At 34.8% G+C, this 20,869-nt stretch overlaps 1 protein-coding gene across 1 annotated transcript in view; it reads right to left on the bottom strand.

Annotated features, from left to right (window-relative positions):
* The window catches only part of LOC150102036 (LIM domain kinase 1-like), a 307,253-nt gene that overhangs the window by 101,590 nt on the left and 184,794 nt on the right, over window positions 1-20,869 (bottom strand). The window contains exon 8 of the mRNA XM_090399953.1: window positions 3,643-3,799. Coding sequence (XP_090256079.1) covers window positions 3,643-3,799 — 157 coding nt within the window. The remainder of the gene's footprint in view (window positions 1-3,642; window positions 3,800-20,869) is intronic.

Below are 20,869 nucleotides of genomic sequence, written 5' to 3'. Positions count from 1 at the left end.
CTAGATTCTGCATTTTTTGTTTTCATTCACACAATCATCTGCTTCATAGGTGCCTTCACACACTTGCCTGCATCTACCCTAATTTCTTTAGTTTTCCTGACTGTGTTTTCCCACCGAGTGAACAAAGTTCTTTCTAGACACCAAACTCCGAATTCGTTCAAGTGCAGTACATCTGCATTATACAAATCTGTATAGTGAAGAATCTTTATGCATGTTAGTGAAGTGAATTTGGAAGGCTCTGTGAGGAATATATTTCACTGCATAAGTTGTGCATGTTTCTTGTGATGTGCCTGGTTTGTGGCTAACAGCATTACTTGATTTCAAGCCAAATGCCACTGAACTTGTGGTTAATTGCTGTTATTAGTTTTGATGTACTGATCAGTGTGTGTCACAAGTCACTTTCACAAGGCATGAAAAGTTTGCTTCATCCTTTCTTCTATTTGTGGGTCTGAAACAATGGCACCAGACGATTTTTCTGGGATCCAAGTTGCATTCTCCTGTTAACTTAATATCGTCCTTTAACAATTCAATTTCTGTTTGAAAGTCTAGAACAAGAGCATTGAATTTTTATTTTCAGCCTCAATTCAGTTGTGTACTGTTGAAGCGATGAGCTCACAGTGTTAGGAATGTCGGGAGAAGGTGCATTTGCTTTGTAGTGCTCATCACAGAGCAGTTTGAGCTTGGATTCTAGTGTTCTAATTCTCATCCATAGTGTTGAGACACTAATCACCTCATTTTTAGTGTTGAGACACTAAAAACCTTGAACAGTGTCTCAACACTGTTCGAGGCTTTCAATACATTTCTCCAAGTTCAGGAGCTGCTTTAACCCCACAATCAGCCATGACGTCTATAAACGTCCAGCTAAATGTGGATACGATTCTGTAATACCCATTAAATAACATGGATAAGAAGTGCAATTTGGTCTCACTATTTCATCTACCTCCGCTGGTAGAAACATTAATGAAGCGAGCCACAGTGAAGAAAAGAAAGGTTAGTTGAGGTAGATGAGCATTTTGTGTGCTGATTCCTCTATTTATGTGCAGCAAGCATGCAAAGCAGTCACAACAGAAATCACACATAAGACCTTTTTTTCTTGTCAGTAATATCCAGTTTGCAAATGCAGCACTTCACATGATTGTTGGTTTTGTTGATGATTGTGCTGTGCTGGTGCCCCAAAGTGCTTTGCTGTCGTTGGCCTTTGTTTTAACCATCTTTGATTCATATGGTAGGCATAGAAGTGCTTAGACTTGGCTAATATTTATTTGAGCAAATAAAATGACTAGAAATACTCAAAGTAATTATGGGTTATGTAGAAGTTTTCATCTCAGTACCTGCTGTTGTGATTTTCATTTGTTGGATATTATGGAGGGAAAACAATGTGTCAACCTGCCACTTATGGCAAGTTGACACTAGTGGATAGTCATGGTAGCAGAATAACAGTTGCAAAGGATATAGTGGAATTATTGAATGATCACTTTATCAGCGTATATCATACAAGTGTAAATGATGGGGTGCAATATATAGAAGGGAGGCAAGTATTAAGAGAACTGGAAGTGAATGAATCAGAGGTGTATCAAGTGTTGGTTGGGTTAGATGTTAATAAGGCTGTAGGAATGTACCTTGATCTGGTTATTTAATGAAAGTCTTGCAGTGGGTAGGGTTCCTAAGGAGTGAAAAGAAGGCAAAATACCACTCCACACCATACTGACGATGCCGAACTGCAGTAAGTGGATGAGATTAGAGATTTGTGATAGATGGTTGACAGTAGACTGAAGTTTAGAAGGCATAAAACTAACAAAACTGGCATAAAAATCAGCAACACAAAGAACTATAAAAATAGGAACATAAAAAACAGGCAGGAAAATATTGATGGCATCATATAATGGAGAACCTATAGAATAAGTTAAATATTTCAGTGATTTAGATAAAATGAAATTAATAGGTAAAGTAAATTAAATATAAAGGTAGATAACAGAATAATTAAAGCTGGATAATGAGGAGTAAACTGAATAAATTTATATGGAATAAGAGATTAGTCACAACACTTATCTAGATTAATGTTCCTAGGTGATTAGCGATGTTTGAACAAATTTTAACTGAAGGATTAGAAGTAAAACAGTTGATCAAAAACTAGCAATCACAAATACAAGAGGCTAGAGAAAAATTAGTGCTGGAAACAGATGTCAACAATGGCAATGATATTAAAAATTATGATATTAATTAGCAAAGAATTTGATATCGTTGGCATTCAGGAATGTATGAATAGAGAAAATTCTGTTTATATGGTCGTGTAAACAGAATGAGACAAAAGATTTAGCAAAAAGAAGTTCCTGATGTCAAAATGGCAAGGAAAAGACCTAACAATATTGGAGCTATGAGAGAGAACCAATTAATCTGGAGGAAAATTGTCAACAGAAGTTAGTAATAATGTAAACTTTTCATATACTGTCATAGCATTGTCTAACATCCCTTGAGGGTACATATTAGGAATTTGTTGATAAACATACAAGAAATAAGAAAATTTTAACTATGTTGTTATTTTCACACTGGTTCAGAATCAAGTATATAGAGGATTTGATATAGGGAGTGATTGCCATTCGTTTCTGGCAATATAAAAATGAATATCACTGCCACCATGAAGTTTCTGATACGTATCCTCAAGGAGTGGGCAGGATATCAAGATAGCCACATAACTATACATTATTACTGTCTATTGACAATTTTTCTGTAAATTCATCCATTATATGTCAGTACTCCAGAAGTGTTAGATTTTATATTTGAGTCTTCTAATACACTTCTAATTGCACTATACCCCCACCCTAGATCTTAATCTTAGTCTTTTTGTGGCAACAAACACCTGTTTTGATAAGTTTTCCTTCCCATTCTGTGGCAATACTACCTTAGATTAGCTCTGCTCACAAATTTCTGAAAGAAACTGTCAAGTTCTTGCCCTAATAACTATTTTTTAAACACATGATTCTGTCACTGATGACAGCTGTCTGCTCCCACTTTTCTCAAAATTAAATTTTAATTTTAATTTAAAAAAATTAAACTTAAACTGATATAAAAGTAAGAATACTTTAATATCAAGTTCCTTCTTAATATCCTTGTTTTTAATGATTCTGTCACCGATGACATCTGTTCTCTCCTAATCTTTCTCAGAACTCTCATATCTGTAGTCTCTCGTCTTTGACTAATTTCTCTCTTATTCCACATAAATTTATTCAGTTAACTTCTTACCATACCAGCATTGTTAATTTCATTGTCTATTTTCATATTTAGCTTGCCATCTTTATCAAAATTTGTAACAAAATAGCTAAAATGCTTTACCTTTTCTATAGTATCTTTGTTCATGATGCAGTTGGTTTTTTTCAATATTCCTGCCTATTTTCTTAGGCTGTGTCTTTTTATTGCTCATTTTCATATTAAATTTATTACAACTATTCCTTAAATCCTACATACATTTCTAAGAAGCTCAGAAATTGAATGATCCACTTTATGGAGCATTCAAGAGTTGCGTTCAGAAATGAAATCCTAATAAATTAAATTTATACACTGATAAGCAGCAAAACAATGAATAGAGCAGTAAAGAAATTGAAACATTAAACAGGGGAAGGGGGAAAAATTAAGTATTACACTTACTTTAAATACTTGTCCAAAGAAACCTTTACCTAACAACTTGCCCACGACTAGATCTGAGGCACGGAATATGCGATGATTCTTTGGTGTTGCACGGAATGACTTTGTCCTATTTAGTTCATGTGGTAATGGTCTTAATGTCTGGAGATCACTGCTTGGGCTGCGTGGATTAAATTAGATGAAAATTATCTTCTTTTCCATAGACACTATGTAGTTTTCTGCTATTATACTATGTCAACAACATAGATGTCAAAACATGCATAATATTGCTAACTTTCTAAAAAACTTTATTTATAAATTGTTGATTATTCTACTGTTTATAAAAGAAAACAGAGTCAGATATCTTAAGAGCAATGATTTCATGACTGCTTTCTTAAAGATAATTAAGATTGCACTGATGAGACCAACTACTCTACTATACTGATACCAACCACTAATACATCTGATATAAGCTAATCTTATCAAACTGAAAATGAGTTTCAAATCAAAGTTTGATTTGAAAAATTTGATTTTAAAATCTACTCCAGATTGAAAGTTTGGCAATTGCAATATTTACACCAGGCGTGGCCAACTTCATTCTATACAAGGGCCAATATATGATGAGTGGTAGCGTCACGGGCTGCACACTTTTAGACAGAACTTAAAAAAAATAAACTCTGGATTTTTTCAAGGCAATTGTTATAAGTATTGAATTACTATATTTTGTTAAATCATTTTACTACTGGGAGAACAATATAAAATACTTGATTGATTTAAATATAAGTTGTTAAATTAAATTTAATTACATATTTCTGTTTTTTTTTTTTTTTTTTTTTTACATGTAACACAACTTAATGAGAACACTGTGGGCGTTCATGTGTGGCAACAAGTTTATCAAAGTCGATTTTCAACAATGATGATGATATTCGTAACAAATCCTGAAGATGGTCATCAGTCAGTCAGCTTCTTTGTGACGATTTAACTGCCCTCATAGTTGAGAAAGTGCATTCACATACGTATGTGCTTCCAAACATAGATGCAATTCTCAAGCTGAAATCACTCAATGCAGAATATTTTTCCGTTGGTACCATTTTCCAAAAGTCAATGCCTATCTCCACCCTTGACTGGAGATCCTTTTAAGGTCACACTACTGAAGTATCTGACCAGGGGACACAAACTGCAACAATAACACTGTTAACTGTGAAACTGAGTCTCTGAAACTGATCACTATAAACCAGAGCAGAGCAAGTGACTTTCAATGATGCGTTACTCTGGAGCACATAGAAATCTACCACTCTCACAACTATATTGCATAGAGAAGCAGTAGATTTTATAAATTGAGTAATCTTTTTAAAGCAATTTTGATTCTGTGTTGAGAATATAAATTGTTTCCATCATCAGAAATAATGAATATAATTAGTATATCAATCAGAAAATCTGCGGTTGAAACTAATAGCTAAATTGATAATACATATAATTTTTATCCTGCCGCGGGCCGCACAAAATCACATTACAGGCCGCATGCAACCCACAGGCCTGCTGTTGGCCACCTATGATTTACATCATAATTTAAAAATAGGCTTGAAAAAATTTTACAATGGAAAATTATCTAGCTGGAAACAACCACATGACAATAAGCCAAAACTAATGCTTTTAAGTCTTGCTTCATTACATCTAGCTTAGTTATCCAGGCTGATAGTGTATCCATCTCCAACCACCAAGCTGTGGGTTCAAATCCCACAACTTGATAGTTGGAGATGGATGCTTGTGAATGCCAATGGATTGCAGATAAATTTCATTACCTGATGATTAACACCACTAGTGTTGGTGTTTTCACATCAGCAGGTCGAAAACAAGTTCAATTAATTATTTTTTAGAGCAGGGTTTTCAAGATTTTTCCAGATGATTCCCTAGCAAATACTCAAAGTTACAGAATGGTTTGATAATCCAACAAAGAGTCATTACTAGTTTATGAAGAAAAATTATACTTGAATATTTTTGTGAATTACCTTTCTTGCTTCAGAGACCTCTATGGATGGAGAACATACTGAAAGTTAGTGCTTAGTTAGGTATTCAAACGAGGAGCTGTTTGTTCAGCAATTTACTTAAAGTTTTAATCTCTACTAGTCAAGTGTGCATTATAGCATACTTCTTCGGCAGAATGAAATAAAGTAAATTGATATTATATTGACTGAGTTAAGCAGCAAGCAAGTTAATAAAATAAAGAATATTTGAAATAGATTAACAGTGCTGCACACAATTCACATTGTATTATGATCACTATCAACATGATGCATATTGTCTGAATCTGTGTGCGCCAGGTTTTTGATGAAAGATAACTTAACCTGATGTAAGATCATACTGTTTCTTGTTACATTGATTAGGATTTAGCATTTCCAATGACTCTTTGAATGCTCTGGTGAAGACATCATAATCAACATAGGCCATTTCTGTACAATAAATGTAAATATTACTTGATGATATACATCTGCTGTATGTGCTGCTTGTTTTATGTTTTCTCTGTTCTCTACATCCATTGTGTTCTGACAAGATTTCATCATGTGGAATTTGCTCCCAGTTTTCTGAGTGATGAATTGGGAAGGGCTTGAAGGTCTAAAAAGATGATATTGTTTAGTGGAGAAAAAGCTACTTTTATTCCTTGTTGATACAACAAATGCAAGATCTTTGAGACCATGTCTGAGATGATTCATATATATGTAAGGGAGCGATACCAGCCCTTTATGTGCCTAAAAAGTCAGCATTTTTGATCATAAATTTTATGTATTAAAAATTTTAAATTAGAAAATTAAATATTTACGTATTAAAACTTATCACTGTGGTTAGCACGTGTGTTTTTTTAGTGGTTTGATCATAAATGTTGAATGTTTTAGTAATGGTTTTATTAGTTGAGACAAATTTTGATTCGAGAAAGGGGAGGAGCTGATGTGTGTTTGTAAGAGATTATTGGGCATATAGGGCAATATGCATAATAAACTACAAATTTACTAAAACATAAAACTACAGTAATGCCACCAGATATAGTATTGTCAATGTTTACAAATTCAATCGTCAATTTGGAAGTGATACAAGCTACGTTGTATCTGATATATTTTCTTTGAAATTGAACATTACTGTGTTACAATACCGTAGACATACCTGCTTATATCAAACCACAAACAAAAATCTCACTGCTGAAACATTACATGCCACAAGCAAACCACATCCCTGATATTGAAAAAGTTGCCATTATTGATTTTCAAGAAAAACAAGCAAATTACACTATGCAATCTTAAGCACTGATCAGTAAATCACAAAGGAGCCCCTTACACAGAAAAAAACAGGCAGCATATGCAAATAAAGGAGTGGTACTGCTCTTACTTATGAATCATCACAGAAATGGTCTTAAAGACAGTGCATATGTTGCATGAACAAGGAATAAAAGTGGATTTCTCTCCACTAAACAAGACAAGTCTCCTTAGACCTCCAAAACCTTCCTAATTCATCACTCAGAAAACTAGGAGCAAATACCACATTATGAAGATCAGATATTTGTCGAATTTACTATATGGGACAAAGTCTGATCAAAAGAGATGCATGCCAGAAAACAAAGGATGTGAAAAAATAGAAAACATAAAACAAGCAGAACAATAAATTATACGATAAGCACAGTAATTAACTTCAATGAACTGAAAGTACAGATATTTCGTACTGAAAATAACAGTACATCATCAGTATGTAAAAACAAGCAAATCAAAGAAATGGGAATACAAGGTACATACCATAGTCAGTGGTTTACCAATTAAAAACTGTTGCTGCATGCTAGAAATTAATATTAATAAATATTAGTAAAAACTATTTTTGATGGTTACATAAAATAAGAAATCTATCTCCCAAAACTTTGGGAGAGAGAGAGAGAGACAATCATTTCCATTCAGATTTAGCCAATGTAAAAAGGCTTTGCAACTTTCTTTGAAAAGGCATTCATATTTAAATGTGCTTCTATGGAGAAGACAAGCTTGATCCTGCTGGATCCTGTGTTTAGTGTCAATACTATGTTGTGCCAGGCCAGACTTTTGAGGTTTCATGCATTCAATATAATATTGATGTTCATTAATTTTTTTTCTCCACAGAATAGCCTGTCTGCCCAAAGTATGCTAGATTACATTCATACGGTATCTGAAAAACACTGACTAATGATAGAGGTGACAGCTTGTCTTTTGCAGATGGCAACAGATGAGAAATTTTGTTGATAGGTAAAGATGTGGGAATGAGATGATACTTCTTCAAAATTTTACCAATGCCAGAAATATAAGGGATTGGAACCCTGCAGTCTGTTGAAGAAAACTGAGGTGTTGGAACATAGGAGTCAATTATCTGCTGGATTTGATTAGGGTTGTAACCATTAAATTCCATTAATGTTTTGATAGTGAGAAGTTCTTGTTGTAAGCTTGAGGGAGAGGAGCACACATTATGTGATCTATTAATTAAAGACTTGATAACATCAATCTTTTGAGAGGTGTGATGAGCAGACTTCTGATTAACGTATCTGCCAGTAAAGGTAGGTTTTCGATAAACTCTGGCTGATAAATTACTGGAGCCCATGAGCATAAGAAGGATTTCAAGAATGGTAAACTACCATTCATTGTGAATTGAATGCATGGGTAAAGGCCATTGATCTGTTGTAGGAAAGTGGTAAGTTCATTTTCAGAATGAGGCCAAATGGCAAAGACATCATCAACATAATAAAAAACCAAACAAGGTATCTTCTAGATGGGTCAAAAAATAGTTTGCCAAAAGTGGAGGCAGAGGGCTACAACTTGTGCCTTCAACTTGTTTTAGATCTCTTTTTCCCAGCTAAAATATCCTGATTCTATAACAAATTCAAAAATCCTTGCAATATCAGGAATGTAATCATCATATAGTAAATTAACATTGTCAGATAATGGAATGTTGGTAAAGAGGGAATGTCAAAACTGATTAACAAATCTGACTCTTGTATTTGAATATCTTTGATTTTCTCAAAAAAAAAATGTGTAGAATTCTTGATTAATAATCTGGCATGTCCAGCATGGGCAGTTAATAAACATGACAGAAATTTAGCAATTCTATAGGTAGGAGAGTCGATACAATTCACGATGGGTCTTACAGGATAACCTTCTTTATGAATTTTTGGAAGGCCATATAAACAAGTTCTTCCAAAATGAGTGCACAACTTGTCCACAATATTTTGATCCCAACTAACAACTCCATCAAGTAGCTTATTTAATTGTTTAATTTGTGTTTTTGTAGAGTACTAACTAATTTCTTAATAGGTGGAGGTATCCTCTAAAAGGTAGTCTATCTTCCTCTCATAGTAGTCCTTATCCATTACAGAACATAGGTGTAAGCACTAGATGAATTATTTGGAGGTAATTTGCTTTTAAAAAGTAAAGTAGCAATTTCAAAGCATAGTTTATTAGCATCTTTGCTGGAAAGTCCCAACAGATTGCAATCTATGTCATGCAAAAAAAAATCAAGATATGGGATGCATTTAGGTACTACAGCAAAATCAGGGCCTTTAGTCAATACTAGTGTATTGGCTAAAGGCCATGCATCATCATTCAGCATCAGACAACAGGCATCCAGAAATATTCACAATCCATTTATTACTAGGAGCATTGTCAGAAGTAATTTTTTATTAGTTATTCCTATCATTTATTGCTTATTATTTATTCCTGTTAGTTATTGCTTATTAAAAGTAATTCCTATGTTTGCTGGATTTAGAGAAACTATTCGGTCACCTGCAGCTCATGCAATTTATATTCGCGCAAGTTTTTCCTTGATATGGAACCAACTTCGAGCGACTAAAAAAATTTAGCATCTAATATTCAGTCTATTTTAGATCTTGAAAGAAGGATTTCACCCTGGATGATGAATTACTGGATATTACTGGAAACATGCACAATCTTTAGCCTGTTCGTATGAAAGACATTCTGCAGACTGATGCAAAAATATGAATTATACTGTAAGCAAAAAAATTACTTCTGACAACACTCGAAAACTGTCATCTCTATCATTAGCTGGGGTTTACCAGATACCTTGTGAATGTAATCTAACATATTTTGAGCAGACAGTCCGTTCTGTAGAAAACAGAATTAATGAACATCCATATTATATCGAATATTGTCAATACTATTGCACAACATAGTATTGACACTAAACGCAAGATCCAGTGGGATAAAGCTCATCCTCTCCAGAGAAGCAGGTTTAAATATGAATGCGTTTTCAAAGAAAGTTGCGAAGCCCTTTTACATTGGCTAAATCTGAATCAGAATGATTGTCTCTCTCTCTCCCAAAATTTTGGAAGATTATTTTATGTAACCATCAAAAATATTTTTAATAATATTAATTTCTAGCATGTGGCAACAGTTTTTAATTGGTAAACTACCGCCTGTGGTATGTACCTTGTATTCCTGTTTCTTTGATTTGCTTGTTTCTATGTACTGATGATGTACTGTTATTTTCAGTATCAAATATCTGTATTTTCAGTTCATTAAAGTTAATTACTGTGGTTATCATGTAATTTATTGTTTATAGTCATGTCACAGGCACCTTTAAAAATAAAACAAGCAGCACATACAACAGATATATATCATCAAGCAATTTTTACATTCATTATACAGAAACACACCACCGGACAATATTCTCTTTTCCTCTGATGCCATTACTAATATTCTAACAATGACGTTCATAAAACCATTGTCATTCCACTTATAAATGGCCAAAACTTAGAATGTACAAAATTCTGTTTTAGATATCTTTTCACTAATTAATGATAATCTCAGTCATTTTTTGTAAATATAATTAAAATATTTACAAACAGATTTTGGCTTCCAATATGGCAAAACATTAGTGGAAAACTCGCCAAACCTTTCCTTGCCAATACTGAATCACAACTCCTATCTCTTCCTTTCTCAAAGGGATTTCTTATAACAGATATGGCGTCCTACATATCGGTAATAAGAGTTCCATAAAATTTGGATGTGAACTGGAATCCACAGATTACAATTCACCATTGAATGTGAGAAAGAAAAATTGTTTCAAAATGTTACTGTAAAAGCATTAGATCATCCCATAAATACTGAAGTATATCTAAAACTTGCAAACATTCAGTTACTTGTGCTTCTGATCCTATCATCCTTACTGTACACAAAATTCATATTAACTCACTGAATTTATTAATGCATACAAATACTGATCAACCCCAAATGCACTAAACAAAGAAATCACACAAAACATTACTCACACCTTAACAATATCTTCCAGCATTGGAAATGTCCTCAACAATTCAGTCTATGCTCTCCATTCAGCCCCAAATGTGTCCCCTCATCTCAAAAAACAAAAATTTATACAATTTTAAGGTTTCCATATATTCTCAACATCTATAAAGTCATCAAACATATCTTTAAACATTACAATTACAAAACTGTCTTCACCATCAATAATGAAATACAAAACTCACTAAAACATAAAACTACAATAACACCATCCAATATATTACTATGTCACAATACTGTTTACAAACTCAGCTATCAACCTGGATGTGATACCAGCTACACTGAATCCACTATCCATTCTTCAAAATCAGGTCTGAATGAAAACATTGGTCTCATGGCCGAGACACATTACACCTTCCTCAGTCACCTCAGTAGCCTACATCCAAGAATCCAGTTTACAATGGGAAAGGAAAATAACAATAGCTTACTCTTCCTAGATACCTTAGTAACAACACACCTTTCTAATGGTAACCTTCCCTTCTATGTATATAGAAAACCTACTCACACAGGCAGATACTTTCACAAACTCCCACCACCAGGAGTCTCAGCAATATGGCATTATTAAAACTCTAACCAATAAAGCCCACAAGTTTGTTCAAGTGGAACTGCCCTTTCAACTGAACTCAACCACATATACAACATCTTCCTTTCCAATGGCTACAGCAATTAGAGAATTAAAAAATAATAATAATCAGTTCCTTCCCCATTCCCCAACCATCTATTCAGAAGGACTTAAGAAATGCCATCGCCATACCCTACATCCATGGCACATCAGAAAAAATAGCCAGGTCCTTAAAAAAGTACAACATCCACATAGCGTTTAAGCCTCACCATAAGCTTGATATTCTTATCCATTCCACCAAAGATCATCTTCCTCCTCTCTTAGTGCATAGAGTATATAGAGTACCCTGTTCTTTTAAGCTGGATCATATCAGACAGACTCTCAGATCAGCAACCATCTGGATAGAAGAACACAAATCATACCTCTGCAATCACGACTATGGTCAATCTGGCCTTGCAGACCATGATTTGGATACAACCCACAGGATCTCCTGGAGAAAAACCATCATGCTCCACCATAGTAAATTCAAAAAAGAAAGACTGTTTTTAGAATTTGTGGCAGCACTCAGAAATCAAACCGAATTTAAATAAATACAGTTGCATAAAACTTCCTAAAATTTGGGAAACTTCGATTACCGGAAATCCTATGTTACACTCTATGCCACCTACAAATGCCCACAGAGGACACACCATCTAGATAGGACTTTAGTGTCACCCACATATTTCACTTAGTATTGTGTTGTATTTGAGTGTGTTATTACAATAATTATTTGTAATTCCAGAAGATTCTCAGTGACTGAGACGAAATATTGGAAGCATCAAAATTAGTTTAAATCCTTTTCCAGTGCTGAAAATATTCCATTAAACCTCCATCATGATGTCCTCACAGCACTTAAGCCTCAACACACGGCCCTTCACTCTAATATAACAACTCATGTTAAATTAGGACACCGCTTTTGCTGAAATAAAACTATCTATATGAATTTATTCTATAATGATGTTATAAACAGATTATAGCTTTGATGTAGGATTTTTTTTTTTCACTAGACGTCAGGCTAGTAGAATAACAGATGATCAAATCATTCTCTCTTTGGCATATTGTTTGAAATGTAATATAGCTTGTCTCTGTATATATGTGTGTACACTCCAGATGATGACCTTAATATGAAGGTTAAAATGTCTGGATATTAAAATAATTATTTCTAACATGGTTTTAGTCTCCATAATTTATCTGAAACAAATGCTGATCACTGTGTAACACTAAAGGAAAGGAAAAAGCAGTTTGAGTTTAAAACTTCAGTTGTACCTTTAATGGCTTGAATTAAAACCTGGAGGGGAAAACTGTCAACAAATCAAAAGCACACTTTATAATGGCTTAAGGAAAAAAACTTGCCTCCTGCTCATAAGACTGTTGGATGCAACTTCTGCTCTACTATATTTCATTTCTTTTCGCATTCTGGTGTATTGTAGTGATATTACTAAAGATAATGCAGCAGGCTTTTCTTTCAACTCTTGTAGAGACAACCAAGATAAATTTCCTCCTATTATACTAAAAACTGTTCACAGCAAGCAACCACTGTTCTTTTGTAAGAAGGAAAAAAAAGTCAGTCCTGATACTAATAATTTCCTGGTCCAGAGGTATACTCCAATGTAAAATTTTGTGCACCAGAATTAGCATCCATCCTGAACTACCCACATAAGCCATTATTACTCATCTGGCATCTACTTCACAGCAGTACAGAAGAAAGCCTTTATTCAGCTTGTCCCAAAAACAAAAGGGAGAGACAAAAGTCAGCTATCAAACTAATCACCATTTTTCTAACCTCCATACTCTCATTAGTGGAAATAAATACAACCCTCTCACTAATGGTCAACTTCTTCACTACCTAGAGTCTTGCTAATTAATTAGTAACATGATTAGTGACATCAATATGAACTCAGCTACTCTTGTTCCATAGCAGATCTTCTAGCTAACCCTACCAACTTTTTGGACACAAGCAATGGAAGAGTTTGGAGAACTGACATGGCTGGTTTTGATGTCTGCAAGAAATGCGAGTCTGGCATCAGAGCCTTAAGGTACCATCTCATTGTTTCTCTCTTGCCCTTGTAATTAATCCATATTTATGCTGATGACAATATGCTCCATATTTCTCATCTTCATTCAAGAAATCCTGTAGTGCCCAAATCATGTCCATGCCTTAAAAAATTATACTCCTCACTAGTCAAAGTGGAGTTCAAAGATATCTAGTGAATTAATGAATTTCAATGCTATCAAAACACATCCTCTTATTTCTTGGAAGAAAGAGCCAGCTTCATTTCCCACCTTATTTTTCATAACATTCCAATTACTAGTCAAGGTCATGTTTCACATCTAGCATATCCAAGCACAAACACATCACATCTATAGCCTCCCCAACTATTAATTTGTTCAAAACACAATTTCTCTTTCTCACAACTCTTAACATTATACATCCCGATTCCATCAGACTATAGAATACTGTTCTTACATTTGGGTGGTGCATCCAAAGCTTCCATAAGAATACTCAGTTGTATCCAGAAGAGTGCAATCCACTTCATCATTTTTATGAATTCCATCTAACCAATTTCTCAGAAACTCTCTACAGTATATCTCTGATATTTATTTTCATGGATGCTGTTACCAAACTGGCCACCACTTTCCTCCAATCATGTAAGAACATGAGCCCACTAGTCAAGATCCATACATAGTTAAACTCTGAACTTAATAAACCAACTTCTCATCCTCTTCCTTTATTCAATCTATTCCTATTCATCAGAACTGCCTTCTCATACTATTCTTTCCCAATAAATACACTCTCAGCTTTTCAAAGAAACATGGCATGATTGTATTTATATGTTTTGTAGCTCCTCGTGTATGAGATTAATATATATCCAAATATATATTAATCTCAAATATATTAATATACAAATACTAGAGTTCTTACACCAATTTCTAGTTAAGTGGGTGGATGGGTTAGAAATGAATTGAAATCAGTCAATTGAAGACTGTATACCAGTGATGCAGGGAAGGGTATTAGAAACATAGAAAATTAAGGAAAAAAAAAAATTAAAGGAAATGAATAGATGGAATCGATGGTAGAACATTAAAGATGATGGTATTAGAGAGGGACTTGATACGATTATTATTATTCAAGTATTATGTGACCAGAGTAATCCATGGTTACTTAAACAGAATGAGAATATTAGCCAGTGTTTGAGGCAAGAATGGCATGAAAAATCCAGAAGAACAACAAGAACTAGGTGAATTGATACAGTTAGGAAGGACATCATAGTATCCTGCACTCTTTAAGGGTAGTTATCAGGAAATAAAATTCTCCACTATGAAAAAAAAAAAACAGTACTGGATAAAATTATGATCAAAGGAACTAAAGACCAATATATCTTATCCATGCAAGCCAGATTGTTTTGCAGGAGGAAAAATCAATTTCCATGAGGGTAAACCATTGTATGATACCAGATGACTAATTTTCAATTGAAAACTATTTATGAAGATTTTTTGCATCTTTGATAAGGTGTTTGTACAGCAGTATGACAGTTTCAGAAACTTAAACCAACTATAGGAACTCATTTTTTTCCCAGCTGACAAGTTAATTTCTAGCAAATGCAAGCAGGGTTTTCAGAGGGGTTTTAATTTATTTAGTTACTAAATAAGTTTGGTTTGTTCAGAGAAACTGATTAATAAATGGAGAAAGGGAGAGAGAGAGAGAGGAGGGGTTGAATTACAGCAGAAACAACTAAAGCTGTGGCCAGTTTATTATTATTACATGACACCTCCAGGGAGTCCAAAGCCTCATCAGGGGAGGGCACCTACTTTACAACTCTCTGTCTCCACCAATTATACCTAGTAATTGTGCTTCTCTGACCAATTTCCTTGTTTTGTAGGACAAAAAATCCTGCCTCCTCTGCATGAAACTGGCTAATCTATCTTCAACTAAAAAAAAAACCCTATAAAGGTTCCTTGCATCCTAGATGGGATCTGAACAAATACTGGGGAGAGGGAGATACTACAGTATAGCCATGAGAACTACATGGGAGACAATACTGGACTACTAGTTTCATCTAACCAATTTTCTAGAACTATGAACTGTCCCTACTTATTGAAAAGCTACACTAAGACCTTTGGTGGTTCAGAGCTTCTTGTAAAAGATTTTGTGTTACCAAAGGAGGGTTGTGTTGCCCTTTTAATACCTAAAAGCTGTTAAAACGGCAACACGATTAACTATCAATTAAACCAGTTAAACAGAACAAAAATAATAATAATGTTAAGTATTTGCAGGATTTCAGTTCAGCACAAAGACTAGTCACAACTAATAACATTATTCTGATGTACAGTAAATGTGCACAAATTCACATGGAGGAATGATACAAGAATGATATAATTGTGTAAGGAAGTTTTAAAAAGAACCACTCAAGTGGCTTGGAGAGGTGAACTGTGAACTTGTATATGCAAATATTATTTAAGCAAAAATCAGAGTATGAAAACAAAAACCAAACTCTGAGCAATTAGTAACAGACCTTGAAGAAAACATTGATTCAACCAGAGAATTATGTGAAGTTGTTGCAGGGATAGAAAACTCACTTTATGGTGGACTCAGGAAGTTAATGAGGCAATTATGGAAACCAATAAAGTGCATCACAGTTCCTAGCAAGTCAGCATGTAGCAGGTAGTACAGAAAAATACACAAGCAAAGCAATGCATAAAAGTAGCTAAGCAAAAAGTCATGGAAAGAATTTGAAAAGAATACAGAAGATAAATATCAGAAAGTGGCAGATGCTCTGAAAGCTACTGAAAATACTTCGAAATGGAGGAAGGAGTACTGTAACAGGAATCAGAAATGACAAAGGTAATATGAAAAGTGAAGATTAAGATATTCTAGATTATTATTATTAACATCTGATCTCCATGGAGGCAGAGACTCATCATGAGAGGTACACACTACTGCACATAGTGCTCATCCAACCATGATTTAAACTGATTCAATGTGTCTACAATCACAAACACACAGGCAATGCATTTCACCACTCACCAACCGCTCTCCATGCAAAGAACCTGCTCCTCACTCCTATGCTCACACTGTCCTTATACAGTTTCCAGCAATGGCCTCTTGTTCTATCCTCCCTTCACCCATTCTATGAAAGATTTCTTCCATGACATCCTGATAACAACTCCAGACTAGCTTATATGTCTCAATCACATCCCCCCCCTCATCCTCCTATTCACAAGGCTTAGCAACTTACATTCTCTCAATCTGTCCTTGTACTCCACATCGCAAAGACCACTGACACCTTTGTGAATCTTCTCTGAATCTTTTCCAACATATCCTCATCACCATGAAAACCAGGTGACCAAATCTGTGCACAATAATCCGTATGAGGCTTGATCAAAGCCTCATACAATGCCATCATAACCTCTCTATTTTTGCATGTCAAGGTCCTCTGCATCCTTGCCTTTATCTTATGTGATGTCTTCACAAACTGTGCAATGTGGCTCCTGAATTTCAGTTCTTTGTCCACCATCACTCCTAGATCTCTCATCTTCTCTACTTCCTTTAAAGTTTCTCCACCAAGTTTCCCTGCTTTTGCATCCTGTCTTTGATTACCAAATCTCAAAACCTTACACTTCGCAACACTGAACTGACAGTTCTACTTACATGCCAATTCATGCAATCTATTCAGGTCCTCTTGTACCGCTTGACTCTGCATTGCTCTCCACAGTCTTGCATCATTTGCATATCACTAGTTAAAAACCCATCCCAGTATCATTAAGATACAAATTGAACAACAATAGTCCTAAAACAGACCCCTATGGTACAGGGGTCTGTTTTGGGACCACTAGTGATCTTTGTCACAAGTGATCCCATATACAACTTTCTGATGCTTATCAGAGCCAGTCACTGATCCAACACAGAAGTCTGTTATCCAATCCCATCTGTTTCAATTTATTTAAGAGCTTGTCACGTGGCAGTCTATCAAAAGCCTTTGCAAAATCCAAGTACACCACTGTATTTGCATCTCCTCTGTCCAAGGTATTTTTCACCATATTATAGTACATAAGTATGTTATTGAACATGATCTCCCTTTAACAAACCCATGCTGATAACCACAGAGAATACTGCTGTTATCAACCCATTTCTGTATCCTACTTCTCACCAATCTCCCCAGGACTTTCACCACAACTCCAGATATACAGACCGGCCTATAATTTGAAGCTACAGCCTTATCACCTCCTTTATGCAGTGGAACAATTTTACCCTCTTTCCACTCCCTTGGAACCTGTGCTGTCATCTTATCATTCCAGATTCATAGGAATCAGTTGTCCTGTTTAATTTTTTGCCAGAAAGAAATCAAAGTAACTTTTCCAGTTTGAATATACCAAAAAAGACTTCTTATATAATTTTTTCTAATTGTATTTTGATATTTTTAGGTGTTTATATTGCCCTATGGTAAAAGCATCTGCTTCCATAGTGCTAGACTGTCATCATTGTAGTTTAATTCTAGTTAAACTAGAGTTTAACTAGAATTAACTTCTTTTCCTTAGCCTTATTTTCAGCCACTTCTGGAGTTCATTGAATGAACTTGGAATTTTAATTCTGTAACTCAAAATCCAAGTACACCACTGTATATGCATCTCCACTGTCCAAGGTATTTGTCACCTTGTGACATAAGTAAGTTATGTGAAATCTGATCTTCCTTTAACAAGTCCATGCTCATAATCATAGAGAATATTGCTGTTATCAACCCAATTCTGTATCCTACTTCTTACCAATTGATTCAATACCTTCACCACAACATCAGATAAATAGATTGGCCAATAATTTGAAGTAAAGCCTTATCACCACCTTTATGCAGTGGAACAATTTTACCCTCCTTCCACTCCCTCGGAACCTGTGTTGTTGCAAGACTCTTATTAAACAGGCATGCCAATTCCCTGAACATTTCCTTAATAAGCGTGGTGATATGTCATCAAATCCTATCATCTTATTGACATCAAGTTTATTTATTTCCTCAAATACCTCTTGCTCACTCACAATTATGCCATCCTCTCCTATGTCCTCTACATTTAAGTTCCTCATGATTCCACCCTGATCAGGATGAAACACCTTTATAAATTGATCACTGAATACCTCAATAGTCTCTTCTGCAGCAGTTACCATTCTACCACTTTCATCCATTAACATCTTATCATGATCATTCTTCCTTCTATTTGCCACATATCTAAAAAAACTCTAGGGTTTTTCTTCACCTGATTTGCCAATTTCTGCTCATACTGCACTTTTGTTTTCCTTACTGAGTCAATCTCCTGACTTGTAATAATTTATACTCTTCATGTAACTGATTATTACCATTATTCATCTTGTTTATGTTCCATCGATAAGTTTCTGCCTCCTGGTGATTCTATGAACATATGCTCTCCATTTAGATCTGTCCCTAGCCAATCTTTTCAGAATTTCCAGGCACATTCCAGTTGCTTCTTTAACTCCATCCATCCATCTAATTCTTTTGTCTTCCTCTTCTCCTGCTTCCATCAATTTTAGCAAGCATCATCATCTTCTCCTGGCTGTTGTTTGCTCATATAATATGTTCGAAGTATGACAATTTTTGCTTCATGATCATAGCTTTGAGGGAACAATCTGGCTTTATTCTATCTATCACTGATTTATTGGTTTACTTTGCAGTCCATGGTATTCTTAGTAAGCGTCTCCCAACCCATAATTCAAATTCATCTATCTTCCTTCTTTCACTCTTCCTCACAGTCCAACTTTCACATCCATACAGTACCACAGGGAATACCATTGCTTTCACGATTCTGATTTTTGTCGAGAGGCTAATATCTTTAAAGATCTTACTTAAATTTGTTATTGCTTTCTTTCTGAGTAATAATCTTCTTCTAGCTTCTTCAGTACAATACCCATCTTTATCAATTCAGGATCCTAGGAGTACAAAATTCTTAACTACTTCCATTTTCTCCCCATCTACTTCAAAATCATTAAGTTCACATGTTCCCATAACTCTTGTCTTTTTGAAATTAAGTTTAAGGCCATATTTAGCATTTTCTTCTTTAACTTTCATAATAAGTAAAAGTTAAGTTTCTTCCAAATCTTTGCATTCTGCTAGCAAGATGGTATCATCTGACTTCTCAAACCCTGCCATTCTTAAAATATATTCGCTGTACAAGTTAAACAGGAACGAAGATAAAATACATCCTTGTCGCACCCCTTTACCTATTGTGAAATACTCTGTTTCTTTAAGATCTGTTCAGACAGTATCTTCTTGTTCATAATAAAGATTCCTCAGAAGAATAATGAAATGCTCTGGTACTCCCATTGTTCTTAACACATTCCACAGTTTCACATGATCTACAGAGTCAAAAGCCTTACTACAATCAAGGAAACAAAGATAGATATTATTTTGATATTCCTGTACTCTTTCTGTATCCATCTCACATTGACAATCTGATCTCTTGTTCCTCTGCCTTTTCGAAATCCTGCCTGTTCATCTGGCATTTCTCAATTCATGAATGGTTCTAGTCTTTTCTGAATGATCTTAAGTAAGCCTTTACTTGCATGAGAAATCAGTGATACAGTTCTGTAATTTTTGCACTCTTGTATTGCCTTTCCCCAATAAAGGTATATAAACTGATTTTTTCCATTCCTTAGGTCACATCATTGTGATCCAAATTCGCTGACATAGAGCTGTTAAAATTTTAACTGCCTCTTCTCCCAGGGCTTTGAGCAGCTCAATAGGTATTCCATCTCCTCCTGGTGCTTTCTTAATGGATAGCTGTTGCAGTGCCCACCTCACCTCACTCTCCAAAACTGGCTCCTATGTATAAACCTGCTCTTCAAATTTCTCAGTAATTTTGGAGTCCTTTCTGTAAAGGGCTTTTCTGTATACTCTTTCTTAGATGTCTGCAGCTTCTGTAAAGTACCCTTTGTGTTTACTTTTCAATATTGTCACCTTGGCACTGCCTCCAAAGTGCAGGTAGTCCCCGAGTTATGAACGAAATACACTCCAGAGAACGTCTAAATCGGATTTGTACGTAACTTAGATACCTGATGAAAAATGCATATGCAGTATTAATAATAATATTATAATGGCTCATGTGTGGCAATAATAATACAGTGTAATAATAATAATTTCCTGTACTATAATAATAAGTTACAGAAACTATTGTGCACTTTCAATTCAAACAAACAGAACATAAAAACAATCTCATACAAAAAGTTTAGATATGAGAAATTTCAAAAAAGCATATTAAAGGTTGCATCAATGTCTTGCTTACTGGAAGGGGCATTTTTGAGGCAAGAAGGCAGGCTAACATTAATCGGAAGATG

The sequence above is a fragment of the Typopeltis vanoorti genome, chromosome 11 (genome assembly GCF_054136105.1).
Source record: "Typopeltis vanoorti isolate ZY-2024b chromosome 11, IOZ_Tvanoo_1.0, whole genome shotgun sequence".
In the NCBI taxonomy this organism is placed as follows: domain Eukaryota; kingdom Metazoa; phylum Arthropoda; class Arachnida; order Uropygi; family Thelyphonidae; genus Typopeltis; species Typopeltis vanoorti.
Note: the sequence above shows the minus strand (reverse complement) of the source record. Positions and strands in the feature narration are given on the sequence as shown.